The 16758-nt window shown below is 41.9% G+C and overlaps 1 protein-coding gene across 1 annotated transcript in view; it reads left to right on the top strand.

The window, feature by feature from the left end:
- Window positions 1–15851, top strand: part of Slc15a5 (solute carrier family 15 member 5) — a 76312-nt gene extending 60461 nt beyond the window's left edge. The window contains exons 8-9 of the mRNA XM_021191540.1: window positions 12582–12690; window positions 14974–15851. Coding sequence (XP_021047199.1) covers window positions 12582–12690; window positions 14974–15121 — 257 coding nt within the window. The 3' untranslated portion in view covers window positions 15122–15851. The remainder of the gene's footprint in view (window positions 1–12581; window positions 12691–14973) is intronic.
- The last annotated feature ends 907 nt before the right edge of the window (window positions 15852–16758 follow it).

Genomic DNA, 16758 nt, shown 5'->3' with positions numbered 1-16758 from the left:
CATGATTAGGTCCTAAAGATTATGTGTGTATAGATAGTCAGAGAATAAGATTCTAGAGACTCGCTATAAATCAACACAGGCATGTCCGGTCCTTTCTTTTCTCTTTCCTGTATATAATACTACGAGTGTTTGTGTTATTGGCAGTCACAGTTGCAAACACTGAAAGAAAACATTAAAAAGCCCTTATTTAACAACTGCTAGAGTACGATTCGTGGTGTGTGGTGTGCACACCTTTCCTTTATTGCAGAATGCTTAGACTGGCACTGGGTTTTCAGTGTCACAAACATCATCAAGGTGAGCTTGTTTGTGTGTGCCTTAACAACATCTCTTACTATCTCCTAAGAATGGACTCCTAGCACTGGGATTATTCCTCAGAGAGGCTGACGGTCTTAGACATCACAGGCGTTGAGACAGCTGTGCCGATGGAGCTTGATGGCATGGGAAGATGCCCGTTCTCACCTAGGGCCACGCCATCTTATAAAGTTTTTCTATTGACTTCTCTGTCCACTGTCTTGTTCTCTCCAACATCAGAGCTGATTCTGACCCAGGCCCCAGGCCAGCAGACAGACCGAGCACAAGTAGGTACTGAGAACCAGCTACCAATTAAAGGGCACAGAACTCCCCTTCCTGTAAACCACACAGAGAAGAATACCTCCTCTGCCCTATGCACCTGGGCCCTCCTCAGAGCCCTTGTCTTGATGTCTGTCTTTCCCTCTATGGCATTAATAAGTCTTTTAATAAATCTCTTTATAGCAATCCACATAGGTGTTCTACTTAAATTCCAAACCTAAAACTTTCCTCTAGCTATTAATTTCACTTGGGCATCATATTCCTATTTTTGCCCACGCAACTAGCAAAAGATTAAGTTCCATTGTTTCTTCATACTATTTGGGTTGTGCAGCTGAAAACTTTAATATCCTTGGAGCATCAATACTGTATTTCTTTGTCACAAAGCTTTGAGTCAGGTACTTTGTTCATTTTTCCTCTTATTTTTTGGCTGCCCTCCTGAGATAACTACAAAGAGAAGCCTAACTCTTTCCTTTACATTACTTATGCACATGATCCTTCAGTCATATTCGTCACTAAGGTTTTTCTAGTTTCGACTGAATGTTTCGCTTTCAGAGATGTTTGTTTCGCTGGTCCACTGACCTACACCCACTGACCTACACGCTCATAGCCATTGAGCACTTTCCATGGCAATTATTATTGCTGCATTCATCTTTGCCTGTGGAATTTTCATGGCTGAACTTTTTCTTCTTAGTGTACATAAGTGCATGTGGAGGCCAACACCTTCTAGACCCCTTTCTCACTGTCCACACTGTTGAGGAGAGTGTCTCTTTGTCTGTCTTGTTGCACACACCAAGCTAGACAGCCTACCAACCTCCAGGAGACTCTCCTGCCTCGGCCCCCATCCTCACCTGTGGCAGAGACAGAACTGTAGATATACAGCACCATACACAGGTTTTTTACATGGGCTTCTCGGCTGGAACGCTAGCATTCTGATGGCCAGACTCGCATGATGGGCACATTTACCCTCTGTGCCATCTCGCACTCCTGTGGTTGAACATTGCTTTTGATTTTCTCATCCCCATGAGCTACATTTGAATTTCCAAGGAAATATATAATTTGCTTAAAATAATCAACATTTGCAGTGTTATTCAATATATGTTAGGAAAAGCTGGTTAAGCAATCCCACCACTCTAAGACACATCAATTTAATTAACTTATTGGTGATACAGTGTGGCCACTCACTTCTTAGGTGATGTTAGGAGCTGCTTCAGGGTATCTGTGGTCTGGCTTCTCGTGGCCATCTCTCATTCTGAGCTTCCCAGAACTTTCTTTTAGCTGTTGCGATGTTATAACATAGATTTCATGTCCAATGTTTCTAATCATCTTTGATTTATGGCTATCCTTGATTTGTTGGTTCTATATGCTTTGTGATTTTACTTATAGATAAATTTTAGAATTGTCTTATCTATTTTCCCCAGTCACTCATTCTTAATCTTTTACCCAGGCCCTTTTACTTAAACAAAATAAGTAAAGTTAAACTTTAGGAAAAATATGTTCCACTGATGTGGAATAAAGTTACTTTTAAAAGAAACCTGTTGAGTCACTAAGGACCAAATGTGGGGCCTTATAGCTTGCTGGGCCAGCATGGTACCATTAAGATAAACCCTTGGCTCTTGGAACATTTTAGTCTGTTCAACATTTGTTAATTCCCTTTAGCAATATTTTGTTTACTTTATAGGTACACTAAACATTTTGTGTTAAATAAACTATAAGAACTTTTTTCCTTTTTTTTCCTGCCATAAACTCATTCTCTCTCATTACAACCTTGCTGAAAGATAGCTACGATCCTCACAGAGATGGCTTTTTTTTTTTTACATCTGCTCAAAATTTCTCAGATTTTCTTAGTAAGTTTAAGGTATGTCAATCAATCACCAATTAGCTTTGCAGCAAAAATAATCCCATCTTCAAACAAATGTGATGTTTTACATTTTTAGAACAGTGTGCAATGGGAAAAAGAGACAGATGATTGCAGAGGCGCAGGTGGCGGCACGTGGGGCAGGGCACATGGCAGTGTGCGGCTGCGCACGTTGGCTCATGATGCATGGGCTCATGGAGGTCAGAGGACAACTGCTCGGAGGTGGTCCAAGCCTTCCACCTTGTTGAGACAGAGCCTCTTGGTCTTTTCTACTGCAGTGCAGCACACATACTCCAGGCTATCTGACCTGGGAGCTTCCGGCCGCTTCTCCTGTCTCTGCTGCCCGTCTCTGGATATGCTGGGATAACCACTGTGTACCACTGTCTTCATCTTTTCGCCTGGTTAAGGGTTGACCACCAGGATTCCATGGCACAAGCTCTGGCATGGAGCCATCTCCCCAGCCCCTGGGTAAATAAAATAGTTTGTCCCTATTTCCAGTTTTTACATTTTCATTTTATGTCGTTTTTCCAGAGTAACAAAGCCACCAGAAGACTTTCACACTTTGCCTCGCTATAAATACAGATCTGTCATATTTTCCTCTTAAGTGTGTTTGTGAGCCTATAAAGTCATAAGCTTTGTTGTAAGCAATCTTTCTTCCAGCATTTATACAAAACACATTAAATCGTGTTCAATAATTCCTGAGCAGCTCTTGATATCACCTTATGATCCATCACTGTTATACACCTAATTAATAAATCTTCAACATGAAATCACATCTATACAACACAGAATAAACAGCGCTTGACAGCACGATGACCCTCCTGTGATGTTCCGGATGAGTCCAGGGAAAAGCTTCAGTTCTTCCACCACAGGGAGGAAGCTCATCAGGACGCCAATGCCTCCTCAGATTGGCAGTGAATAACGTGTACACCTATGGAGTAGGATGAGGCTCTATGACACACTGACATGGTAGGAGGTTCCAGTCAAGCCAGTCAACAGACCCAGTCTCTTATGTGCCTCTATCTTTGGGTCAGAACTGTGTAAATCCACACAGTGAACAATTTCGAAGCATAGAATCCATTGCTATTAACTACAGCAACAAGTCATGCAATCATCTCTATGACTTCTCCTTCCAAACTAGAATCCTTCCTTCTTGACCAACATCTTCCCCTTTTCTGCCTTCCCTTTCCCCCCAAACCTTTGCTAACCACCATGTTATTCTTGATGCTCTACCTTGACAATTTGACTTTGCATGGGAGGTTTTCATACGTAAGAGAGTTTGTGCACTATATATCTCAGGGTCCTATGCTTATTTTACTTAGTACAATGCCCTTCAGATTCACCCCTACTGGTGCAAATAATGGAGTTTTCTCCTTTTTAAAGGCTGAATAGTACTTCATTGGGGATCTATTTTCAAGCTCTCTCATACATTATGCATAATTTGGTGGGTTTTGTGTCTTGGAAATCATAATTAGTCTTTGGATTAGTATAGGAACAGGAGAGTGCATACATCTCTTCAACATACTGATTTCAGTTCCCAGTTGGCACACAGGAATGCTAATGTGCATGTTTTAATGAGCTTCATAGTGCTGTCCATTTCGTTAACTTACATTCCCACCCACAGCGTGTGAGTCCTCGTTCCTTGGGTCCCACCAGCATGTGTAACCGTCCCTGTTTTTCATCCACTCTTTCCTATGGATGAGAAGTGACATTCAATTTTGCCTTTCACTTTTACTTTTCTGGTAATTATTAATTTAGTAAATTACTGTTGTAACTAGTAATTAGTAACCATCTGTTGACTGTTGTGTCTTTAGGGAAAATGTTTCCTTGGGTTCTTTTTCCGTTTTCAAACATGCTATTTTTACTTTAGTTGATAGTTTTAGTTTCTTATATATTCTGGATATCAGTTCCTTATCTGATATATTATTTGGAGTTTTGTTCTTCTAGTTTGCATATTTTCACTTCATTTTGTTGAAGTGGAACAAACAAAATGTTTATTTTTGTTGTTTTGTTGTTAAGTGTTTTGTGGCGTTTCTCTTATATATTTTCATCTATTCATTTTATAACTACTGTTTAACTCCTTGACCTGATTTAAACTATTTGATTGTAAATGTGTAGATTTATTTCTGCCTCTATTCTGTTCTACTGGTCTTGCAGCTTCTGTATCTCCTTACAGGGCAGTGCCATTCTGTTTTGCTTACTATAGCTTTGTAGCATACTTTGAATCAGGTATTGTAATGAATGCAGCCTTCTTTGTACTCAAGATCAGATTAGCTACTGGAGGTCTTCTGTCATTCCATGCTAATTTTAGGACGTTATTTTCCCCCATCTTTGTGAGAAACACCATTGAAATTTTGATGTGGATTCTAGTGTCTCTCTTAAATATTGTTCTTTGTCGCTTTGTCTCATTCCTGTTGGCCATTAACCATCCTCATTTCCCCTTGATTCAATTTTGGCAAATAAGATTTTCTAAAGTCGTCGTCTTGTCTCCACACGAGTTCTGACATCAACAGAGGACCCTTGGGTACCGCTGACCATCCCTCTGCTCTCTGCATCCCTGTTTCAGGTCCTGCCAGGGTTGCCAGTCTTCTCCAGCTTGCTGTGTTCTCACTCATCCGTCATCAGCTTTTAGAACTATTAAACCCACTTATTTTTCCACATCAATGTCTTGCTCCAACCTTCATCGAACCCCTTCTAGCTTCTTCGTGTTGTTCTATTCATCCCCCAAAGTTAATCTTGCATGGTTGGTTCCTTTGTTTGGTGACCCCCAGCTTTACATGGGTGCTGGGCACCGTTGTTGCGGTGCTTACCCTGCAAGCGTTTCACCCCCTGACTCTTCTCCCAGCCCACACTGTGCCTTTTATTAATGTAAATAATCCTCTTTTTATTAATCAGTGTAAATAATCCTCTCCAGGTCCCTCTGTGTGATTTTTTTTCCGCTTTGAAATCATCTTTGCCTCCCATCAGTTTTGCTTCTTTGTTTTCTGTTTTTGGAGTTTTTGTTGTTGTTTGTTTGTTTTGTAATGGCTTCCTCTTTTTACTCCCATTAATGTCATTTTAAGCTCTCGCCTTCTGTCTCTTGCAAGCAACAGTCATATACGTATTCTAGCCATGTTTCTGATACCCATATTGGCCCTCCCTTTCTTTTCTTCCTATTTACTCATCCTCAAAAGAAGAGATTTATAGAGACAGGCATTTTGCCAGCTGAGCATATGCGAGAACATTTTTGCTCGAATCTACAGTTAAAGCACCCCCATTAAAACTCAAGCTACTCCAAGAACCTGGCTGTTAAGATGAAGGGAGACCTTATATGCACCATTCCTGAGCTCCCAGACCCCCATCCTGATCAGAAGGGGGTCTACAGCCTGTAGACTGAAGAATGCTTGGAGATCAGGGCAAGCAAGAATTCATACCTCAGGGTGTGGCACTTCCTGGATTTCGTATACCCTCTATGTGCTCCATCCATTCTTGTCTGTGGATCACGGGTTTGGTCTTCCCAGTGTAGCTCAGAAACAGACAACTCAGTACTGACTAGCACAGCTGTGGTCTATCCATGAGAATAACTCCTTGTTCCAAAAATAAGAAGGAAGAGGAGGGGGGAGAGGAAGAAAGAGAAGGATCTTAGTTTCCTGCACTATTGCTGAGACAAACCAGTGACCAAACACAGCTTATGGAAGGGAGGGGTTTACCTCAGCTCTCAGGTCTCAATCCATTGACGAAGTAAAGCCAGTGCAGGACCTGGGGACAGGCATTGGAGCAGGGAGCATGGAGGAGCTATGCTTACTGACTTGCCATGGTTCGCTCCAGTACTTTTCTTATACAGTCCAGGACAAGCAGACCAAAGATGGCACCAGTGGGCTGGTCCCTCTTACAACCATTAGTGATTAAGAATGTGGAGCCAAACCCACAGGAAAGAGTTCCTCAGTTGCCTTTCCCTCTGGACAGGTGTGTCTAGTTTGTATCAAGATGGCAGAAATTAACCAGCACAGGGAAGAAGGAAGGAAGGAAGAGAGGGAGGGAGGGAGGGAGGGAAGGAGGGGGGAGGGGCAGGGGAAGGGAGGGCACTGAGAATCCAATACTTACGTGAGAGAGTAACATATATATCAAAGTGACCTTGATCTCTGCAGTTGAAATTCACTCTATTACCTTCTACTTATCCCATTGTTGAAGCGACTTCCCACTGTTCCCAAAATAGACTACGTGGCTAAAACAAGCACTTGGCACTGAGTCTGTGGGTAACAGCAGCAATGTTTCCTTTTCTTGTTCTCTCAACCTGGGATAGGGGATACAACTTGTCAGATACAGCAAGACCATGTGGAGGTAGGGGTTGTGCTCTGAGATAGCTTAAATCAGCTAGGTCTGTGGGTGCAGGATTACTGGTAGCAAATAGGCATGGTGACCTCTGGTTTGGGGACAGAGAAGGATACGGTTGGTTTCTTGGAGTCGCCTTGATCTTTGGCAGGAATGTGAAATCTGCTCGGATGAGGCTATGGCAGAATGTAGCTCGTTCGTCTCATCAGAAAGCCAGTCGTGTGAGTGTTTATGCTTTCCCTGTGGGTGCAGATGTCTAACAAGAACCAGAAAATGTGGGGGTCAGTCTTTGGAACCTTTTGAAACCCAAAGACAAGGCAGAAGAGCACATGTTGGTTCTTATGATACATATCCTGTGACTAGAGAGGAATAGTTTTGTTTTTGTCTTATGAGTAGTGTTGTTGTTTGGAGTGCAAGTATGTCAACCTATATGCTTCTCATTCAAATTTCCAAGCTTCATTTTTTGCTGAGAATTATTCCAAGAACCTCATTGGCCTTGAAAATTAGTCCCAGAATTCGGGGGGGGGGGGACTTTTACAAATGAGGTGCTTGGGGAAGAATCTGAAGCAAGCTATTTCCAAGGCAGCCATGCAGCTCTCTTCAAACTCTCTGCTTACTGGTAATGGTAGTAGCTGCATCTGGCATCTACAAGGACTACCAACGATGTGCTCTGTAAGCACAGAGCAGGAGCTGTCTGCTGAGTGGTGGGTCACTTTCCTGCCCAGAGCCTCCGGGAATCAACCTGCAGGATAAAATAGAGTTTGTAGTCTCTTTGTCTCCGGTAACTCCAGAAAAGCAGCAACATTGTAACAAGTGCGTAAGAAGTCCAATGCTCCAGAATAGTCGCCATTTTCTTCACTAATTTAGAAACATCTCTTAAGCAACTTGGAGTAACTACTTCCTGGTACCCCAAATTTTCTCTAAGATTGGTTTCAGTGAGCAAATAAACTGAGGTTAGCAAGTGTTCTTTAGAGAAATGCTGAACAATGCCAACAAATGTTTTGAACGTTCTCTTAGCTCAGCAGTGGAACAGTCCTTACTGACCAACTTGACATGTCACTTAAGCAAGTACCAAGATTCGCTGTGAGCACTCCCGAGCACCACCTAATAAGAAGCCCCCAGAGTCCTGCGACAGGCTTCCTCCTGTTCACTTCCAGAGCTCCTATGCTGCATGTCTGAGATGTTTCCTTGGCGCCCTCCTTGACCTAAAGTCTTCACTTTGTCTCCCTTGGCAAGGAAGGATGCCCCTGACTTCAATCAGCCCCTAGAAATAGCAGATGAAAAATGGCCCAAATGTGAATTACGACAATAAAAGTTTATAAGCTACTAAAATAAAGTTATAGTGCTAAGAGCTGAGTCAACTGGCGATGGTAAATGGAACATTTTACAGCGGGTCCTGAGATAATGATTAAAAAAAAAAAAAAAAAAAAGGCACACAGAACATGAAGGAATAACTGATAGGAAATGAGGTCCAAATCTAGTGTAAGGTACCTGGCTTCTGTGTGAGAGTTCTCTCCTCAAGGGGGCGGGGAGGTGATGGCCTGATACCTATGGAAGGGGGGCCTTTTAGTACCCAATTCTTTCCACCCACTGGCTCTTTAATTCTGGTAAGACCGCAATGAGGAAGGTATTGCTGTCATCGTTCTTGAGTGGAGGAATTGAAGCTTAAGCCTTCCACGTGTTTGCTCAATCACAAAAGATATTCAATAATACATGATATTTGACTTCAAAAGTCTGCCTTAAACCCAGGCACTTTGTACACTTTTCTACACCCAATGTGCCTCGCCCCCACTATTAAAAACAAGTATTAATAAACTAACCTGTAGCTCTTAGGAAGATGTTCCAACCTGAGGCTTGATTCTGTCCCAAACTGCCGATCCAGGCAAGGGTTCTGTTTATGGTGGTGCTAACCACAAAAGTCAGCTTTATCCAGAGCGTTAAATCAGAACGCATAGGAAGACCGTGGGGCTCCTGTGTAGATCAGCATTATCTTTAAAAGACAGGTGCTTAAAACATGTAAGCAGAAATACAGAGCAAGGCCTGAGGATGCAAGTTTCTAGCACCAGCTACTCAAGGAGGACAAGGCAGGACTACACATTCAAGAACTGTGTGGACTGTACAGTGAGTTCAAGGCTAGCCCAGAAACTTTGTGAGAACCTCAAAATTAATAGATAGATAGATAGATAGATAGATAGATAGATACAAAATAATTAGGAATTGGAATAAGCAGTGCAGCAATCTGGTATTTTTCTTAAATTAACCCCATTTACATGTTTAGGGAATAGCTTGACATCTCCATTTATTTCCTCTGACATCTTGGTAATGTCCTCTCTTCTGTGTCCCCCATTTCCTATATACTGCCTCGCAGTGATTTCCATCCATGCCCGCTCTGTCCCCAGTGACAGGTGGAAGTGTGTTGCCCTGCCCAGGGGACTTGGTTTTGTCTCATGAACAGCTGGTATTTGCTGTAATTGCAAAATCTCTTAGAAATATGATGTTTTACCTCTAAAGATATTTCAAAATTTATATTCTTCTCCCTCATTTGACTTTGTTATAATATAAAGATAGTCTTTTCAATTACTTATTATGGGCCAAAATTCATGCTCCAAGAAGAATTAAATGTCATGTTAATTCTCAGGCTTCACGTGCTCCATGCACTCCTCTTACTCCAGCCAGAGAAACATGATGATAGAATGGTATAATGGCACGACACATGAAGTGCCGGGGTGAAATGTAAAGGATGGAAGTATGATTGGGATATTAATTCAAGAGAAAAAGAAAATAGCACTACTTGAATGGCCTTAGTCAGGTAGCTTAGGTCTTCTGAAAATCAGTGAGATGTTAGCTCACCTTTTCTTGACCTACACTCCAAGTCCCCCATTTAAGTACCGATGGGTATTTAGTCCCTATACATGGAGAGAGAGAGACAGAGACAGGCAGACAAAGACAGAGACAGACAGAGACAGAGAACAGAGATGAAGACAGAGACAGGCAGAGATGCAGAGAGACAGAGAGGCAGAAATAGAGAAGCTACAAAACATAGAAAGACAGACACAGACACAGAAATGCTGAAAAAGAAGAGAGAAATTGAGTTATAGTACTCATTCCTAGACACACAGGACAGTACTCCGTGCAAACTCTCATATTCGTGTGAAGGCATTAGCATGTCAGAACAGCAATGGAGCCAGGCATTTCCTTTATAATGACACACAAATTGATAAGTTGGAGAGAGGCTGGAGAGATGGCTCAGTGGTTAGTAGCACTGGCTGCACTTCCAGAGGATGTAGCTTAGCTCACAACTGTTTCTGACTCCAGTTCCAAGGGTTCCAATGCCCCCTTCTGGCATTCTAGAGCAATACACGCACAAGGCACTCAGATACACATATATGCAAAACACCCACACATACATACAATCTAGATGATGATGAAGAGGAGGAGGAGGAGGAGGAGGAGAATTTAGTGAAATGGGAAGACAGAACCTGTAAAACAGCTCTAAACTCAATAAGTATTTTTTTCTTTTAGGATAGCATCTATCACTGTAGTACAGACTGAACTCAGACTCCTGGTGAGTCTGCTGCCTCTGCCCCATAAGCACTTGGACTTCAGGTGTGCATCCTATCAACATCAACTTTTACTCATGGGGGTTGAGAAGGTAATGGACACAGCTAATTCTGTGACTGGGACATGAGCATAGGGGAACAACTTTATTGTTTTTCTTTTCTATCAATTGTATTAGTGATTAAACCCCTCTGTGGTGGTGTATCTTTTGACATTTATTTTTATTAATTCTTTGAGAATCTCACACATCACATTTTCACCATATCCACCCCTCTTTCCTTCCCACAACTCTTCCCAGGTCCATCCCCTCCTCCCCATCTCTCAACTAAATGTCCTCCCCCTCCCCTGTTTATTTGTTTTTCAGCAAACTGAAAGCCACAGCTGGTCAAATGCAAAGATCCAACTGTGGGGAGCCCAGACCCAATTAATAAATTTATAACATAACCCTTACACCTAAGTCTCAAAGAACATCGTGAAAAGAGAGGGTAGAAAGGATCGTAAGAGACAAAAAAAAACAAAAACAAACAAACAAAAAAACAAAACAAAACAAAACAAAAAAAACAAAAAAACCCAAACAAATGAACCAGGATATTTTTTGTAAGAGAGTCTCTGTTAGAAAGAAGTGAGAGAAAGAGAGGGAGAGGAATAGAAAGGGAGAGGAAGAGAGGAAGAAAATGAGAGAGAGAGAGAGAGAGAGAGAGAGAGAGAGAGAGAGAGTGTGTTAAATAGGAAGGGATACAACTAATCACAGCTGCCCTACCTAGGATGTCAGCCTAAAGCAGAAAGTTTGATTCAAATCTGACTTGAAAGCATATACTCGCCAGGAAAAGGCCAAGAGATACCTTCTAGTTCCAGAAGCATCCTATACTATGTGCAGAGCCCAGCGCTGATCGTCGAGGTTTTCAGCACAGAAATGGATTGCTGGAATCCCAGACAGTCCTCACTAACACCTTAGACGCCATGTCCCTAAGGGAGCAGAGAAATGCCCACACCCTGGCATTCCAACCTTCAGCAAGGCTGGGCTCCTATTTCTAACTCCAAACAGTATCAGTTTCTCTAGCCGGTCAGAACTGTGGTTGCATAGATTTTCCTGCAAAGATAGATTTCCCTTTAATTCCACAATGCTAGACTTTATTCCTGGTTTTAGAGAATCAACTAAAATTGGGTGTTACATTTATAACATGTATATTTTATTTATATAGTATGCTGAACAGCAATGTGTCAAAATCCATTGAGGAGGGTTGGGTAGATGGCTCAGCTGGTGAAATGCTCCCTGGAACTATGAGGACCTGAAGCTCGGGGTTCTAGGACTCATACCAGAAGGCAGACATGGTGGCACTACGTATCAATTATCCCAGAAACAGTGAGATGACAGGGCAAGACAAGTAGACTCCTTAGAAACTCTTAGGCTAGGCTAGCCCACATGGCAGAGTACCAGGCCAATAAGATCCTCTTTTGAATAAAGCTGGAAGGGACCTAAAGACTGACCCTCAAGGTTGTCCCATGACCATTTCACAGGTGCTCTGTATGCATGTGTTTGCACTCAAAACACAGGAACTTACACACTAAACACACATGCAAAAAGCATACAGTGAATACAGATTGACGTGGGGATAGAAAGAGGAAAAAAAATATAGCAAAGACCAAACATAGCAAAGTCAAAACCTAGTAGCAAATTAATTACCTTGAATCCCAAGCACCATCATAAATACTCAGATTGGCAATATAAGAAAATAAAGACTCTCTATTGGGTATTTGTCTTACTGTAATAATTATTCATCAGGTTCAGAGATCTCTGCATCAATCAAGAAATTAGTGTTATCTTTCCAACAGGTTCGGTGACAGAATCTTAAGAGATCCCTGGATTCACTCCATTTGTTAAAATGGGTAATAGGCTTCGTGTACACAGGTCTTACAATTAGAATATGCAGAAGACAATCTCATAGAAAACAGCGTTCAGTCGTCAATAAGTATTTACTCCATATGCTAGGCACAGAACTAAACACAGAGCCGCAAGAATAAACGAAACCAGAACACATGAGGTGAATTACTGCCAGGATCAAGATTGCCCTTCCAACCCAGGGAAAGGTTTTGTTACCTTTTTAAGCCTGCCATGTTGGGGTGTGTTGCTTATCACTTTACCATTAATTCCTGAATGATAATGAGCTTTCTCACACTGGTAACATTACCAAGGCGCACAATGCTCTAAGAACTGCGGGATAATAAAATATTCACAGAAACTTGGGACTCTGCAGATGAGTGACAACCGTACCTTTGCTCCAAACAGGCAGTTGGTTTCCAAATGCATTAGACAAAGGCAATCTAGAGAACTTCTTCTTCGTGCTGGCATCCTTGACGCTGCTGAACATCCTGGGACTCTGGAGGGCTTCACCCAGGTAAGTGTGTGGGAAGAGGAATGATTTCTGACTCTGCGAAATACAGGTCTGAGACTCACACGTGAGTGAGCCAATGGGATCCCATACACCATGACAAGACGAACTGGCATCCTGAAGAAATGTAATGGATTATTCTGAACAAAAACTTCACCTTAGACTTTCCTTTCCCACTGACTCTCACACCAAATGAGTGCTTTATTCAATTCTAAAGCATGTTATGATTCCAAGGTGGTATTCTTTGTCTACTATAGTACCACCTTAGGGTTACAGGTAGCCATATGGATAAGTCATTACTATTAAAAACAGGTATCATTAAACAAACAGCTAAGACTTTAATGACCCAAGAGATTTGGGTTTCATTCAATCCTTTACATCAGCAGTGGCCATTTCAAGGTCAATAGATGACAATCCCTTGGAGACTGACCTAAGTTGTCAAAATAATATAATGTCATCTTCCTTGTGCACAATCTCACGTGTCTTTACAATTTGCCAATGCAAAAGACTCTCTGATCGTAGAAACGGGTCTCATTCACTCAATGCCTGCTTGCCAAAGATGCTCCATGAGTCTGGGTCTCATTCACTCAATGCCTGCTTGCAAAAGACGCTCCATGAGTCAGGTGCCTGTGCAGCATCTGCCTGCCCTTCCATTCCTGATCCCCTTGCCTTTCTCTTCTCTCTTTCTGACCTACACTAGCTGCATGCAAAGAACAAACTGTTACAGTCTTTGTGCATGTCAATCACAACAGTTTATCAACTACCAACAGCTGGTTTTAAGGGATGGAACTCTGGAAGATCAACTCTCCATGTGAACTACATCACAGGAATTAGTTTTATTGCCTTCACCTGCCTCCATTTACCCAATGCATTTACCCACAGATTGACCTACTCCATGCCTCTCCCTTGCTTCTGTCTTTTGGGTCAGCATCCAGGTGTCAGATGGGTGTGGCAAACCCAAAGCTTGCTGAGTCAAAACTCAACTTGTGCTCAGTGTCATCCTGTGGCCCTGATATTGATGAGCTGCTGCACCATTATGGGACACACTGAATCTCAGAAAGTAGGAATGGATAAGTACCAGACCTAAAACTCAAATGGTCCCTTCAATATGAGTCGTTCTTACCCTTAGCAGCATACAAGTTCTACCTCTCTCCCACAGTCTGTAATCTCTCTAAATGCCAGGTTCTTAGATTGTAAATGAAACTAGAAAATCAGAGATTAGGTCTAGTGGATTATAAGTATGATTGAGTTCAATTAAGTTTCACTTGGAATCCAAATTCATCAGCTCTTTATGCATGCAGTCAGTCAGCCAACCTGCTAAGCACGGTCCCAGGCACCAAAGAGACAAACTGAACCAGGGAACTTCATTAGTACAAAGGGATTCAAGATCAGTGGCCAATCTAAAATAGTCAAAGATCTGTGGTTATTGAGTGAGAACTCAGGGTAGGTGGAAAGGCAGCAGTCAAGAATAGAAGTGACCACAGCAGAGATGAGAGCAAGCAAAGTCAAGGGGTTAAGCACCACAGCAGGTTTGGTGCAGAAAAAAAGTCTGTCCGAGTCCTTCGTAAGCTATAAGGACATTGGTTTACACTTCAGCTTTAGTTTTCTAGTCTGTAAAACGGGAACAATCCCTCCCTCTCAGGGTAGCCTGGGCTGAGAAGATATTGGAGTAGACATTTTTTAATGAGTAGACATTTTTAAAATGTGGCCATGTACTCTCTCTTTAACAATGATCTCAGCACCACCATCATGGGATGTCTGATATGGCACAGTACAGTACTATTGATAGCACATCTGATAAGCTTTTAGGGTCCAAGCAGCCATGGGATCCACAGCCAATACAATTTCAGGGTTTCTCTCACTGACAGTACAGAAGAGACTCACTGGTGTTCATAGGAGAGCACCATCCCGCTGACCGTGATGGCGTGTGCTTATCCTACAAGCCCAGCAATTAAGAGGCTAAAGCCAGAGAATCCCCCCCCCCGCCCCCAGTTCAAACAAGCCTAGACTACGTAGCAAGTCCTGAGAGAGCTTGGGCCACATGGCACGACCTTGTCTTAATATGAGAGCACCATCTGAAGGTCCTTATGGGAGCCTTACTATGCCCTAACTAGCACTCTCCTGTCCTTGTACAAAGACTGCCCTGGTGAGCCTCTTAAATAATCCTCTCTGCTGTGCCAGTATCTACGATCCCATCATAAAAGGTAGGCAAGCAAGGGAGGGAAGCCCGTGATTTATCAAGTCATCTACATCTGCTCCTAAGGAAAGCTTTCTTTCTTTCTCTCTCAGATATTGTAATCTAAATCATTTTAATGCCCAGCGCATCCGTGGAAATAATTGTGAAGAAACTCTTCTCCTCTCTGAGATGTCTCTGAAGTTTTATGGCAGTACACAGGAAGCATCTTCAAGTATTGATCTTTGGGAGACAGCCCTCTGAAACTGGATTTGATTCTCTTGTGAGACCTGTTATCCACTATTTTCTTCTTCAATCGAATACTTCATATGTTTCACTGGGAAAGTCAGCATTAAAAAAAAAGTGTACTTTATTTACAATGAATAATTATGATCCTTCCAATAAACTATTATGACTTTTAATGATATATTATACTCTTGAACTAATAAAGTGATTTTAAGGTCTTGGTGATTACTCTGAGACCAGAAGCAATCATTTTCCATGTTAGCGTGTCAATCATATTGTATAATCATTACAGTGGTTCAGCAGTTGAAGGTGACATGAAAGATTTATTTATAATTTTAATGTCATTAGAAGCTAAGAAACAGTATGCTTCTACTTTTCTTTATGTATATTCACTAAGGCTTTATTGTATTCTAGGTATTATAAACCATGAATAATATAATCTGTTTAGATAATAAATGTATATAGAATTCTGCTACATTTGACCTTGTCATTCCACTAAAATATATCTTGATTAAGAAATTTTCTTCAGAATGTAAAAGCAATGTTACTAAAATAGAGGTAGATTGGTTTGGTTTCATTTGGTTTTATTAGGTTTGGGACGAGAGCTCATTTAGCCCAGACTGCCCTCAAACTTTATCATGTTGCAGAGGATAACCAAAGAACTGGAATTAGGCCATACAATTATTATTATTGTTGTTGTTGTTGTTGTTGTTGTTGTTGAATAAAGCTGATGTCCTGTCCCTTTATCACAATTTGTCTCAGTATGTGACAAAGTTTGGTTTTTGAGCCTCCTGTTTTAGGTGACTCTTTCTTCTCCCGGAATTGCATGTCTTGTTGACACTAACCTGTTCTGCCACACCACGGCCCAGACTTTAAAGGTTCTCTATTGCACTCTTCCTTGACTTCCCCTCCAGAACCGTGCTAGATTGGGCAAGAGCATTTTTTTAACTGTTCATTTCAAGATACTGTGATTGAGCACCTCTCTTGCTGATCTAGCCAGTATTTAGAGCCATAGAGTAAGAAATGTAGCCAAATTGTAACTTGATTAGGTTACAATGTGCATTTTTAAATGCTCTAACAGCAGTCACACACCAGGCCCTTTTCTTATTCCAGCTACTTGCTATTTGCTCCTTTGTTTGGAGGACAAGTTTTAAAAGTTAGCTCTTACAGGAAGAAATTCTTCCCCACAACTTTTTCCAATCCATTGTTTTGCAAGAATCCCCGGCAAAACAGTGGGGCTGAGCCTGCTGCTCTTACAACTTTCCTCTCTGTGAAAGGTTAAATGCCGAGCTTGCAGTTTTGGGCTTAATGAACACCCCAAAGGAGCCTCATTAATGCAGTATCTAGTGCATTGGTCTCATAATGAACATCCCGAAGATCAAGAAAGTTCCAAACGCCTCATCTTGGTGTAAATGAAAAGCCACAGCGTGCTCTGGCTGTTAGTGCTCTGGCTGTTAGAAAAGGACCGGAACGACTTTGGCCCTTCCCCAAATGTCCCTTCATCTCCTTAATTTCTACATTGTAATGGGGGGGAGGGGGAGGTGTTCATTATGCTTTCGCTCTTCCTTTGCGATGAAAGAACTGCAGAAATTATAAAATTGACCCAAAGCAAGCAGCACAAGAGCTGAGAACTCGCAGGTTGGCATTGACACTTG

Source organism: Mus pahari, chromosome 2 (genome assembly GCF_900095145.1).
Source record: "Mus pahari chromosome 2, PAHARI_EIJ_v1.1, whole genome shotgun sequence".
NCBI lineage: Eukaryota > Metazoa > Chordata > Mammalia > Rodentia > Muridae > Mus > Mus pahari.
The sequence above is the reverse complement of the archived record's forward strand: the minus strand, read 5'-3'. Positions and strand labels throughout refer to the sequence as shown.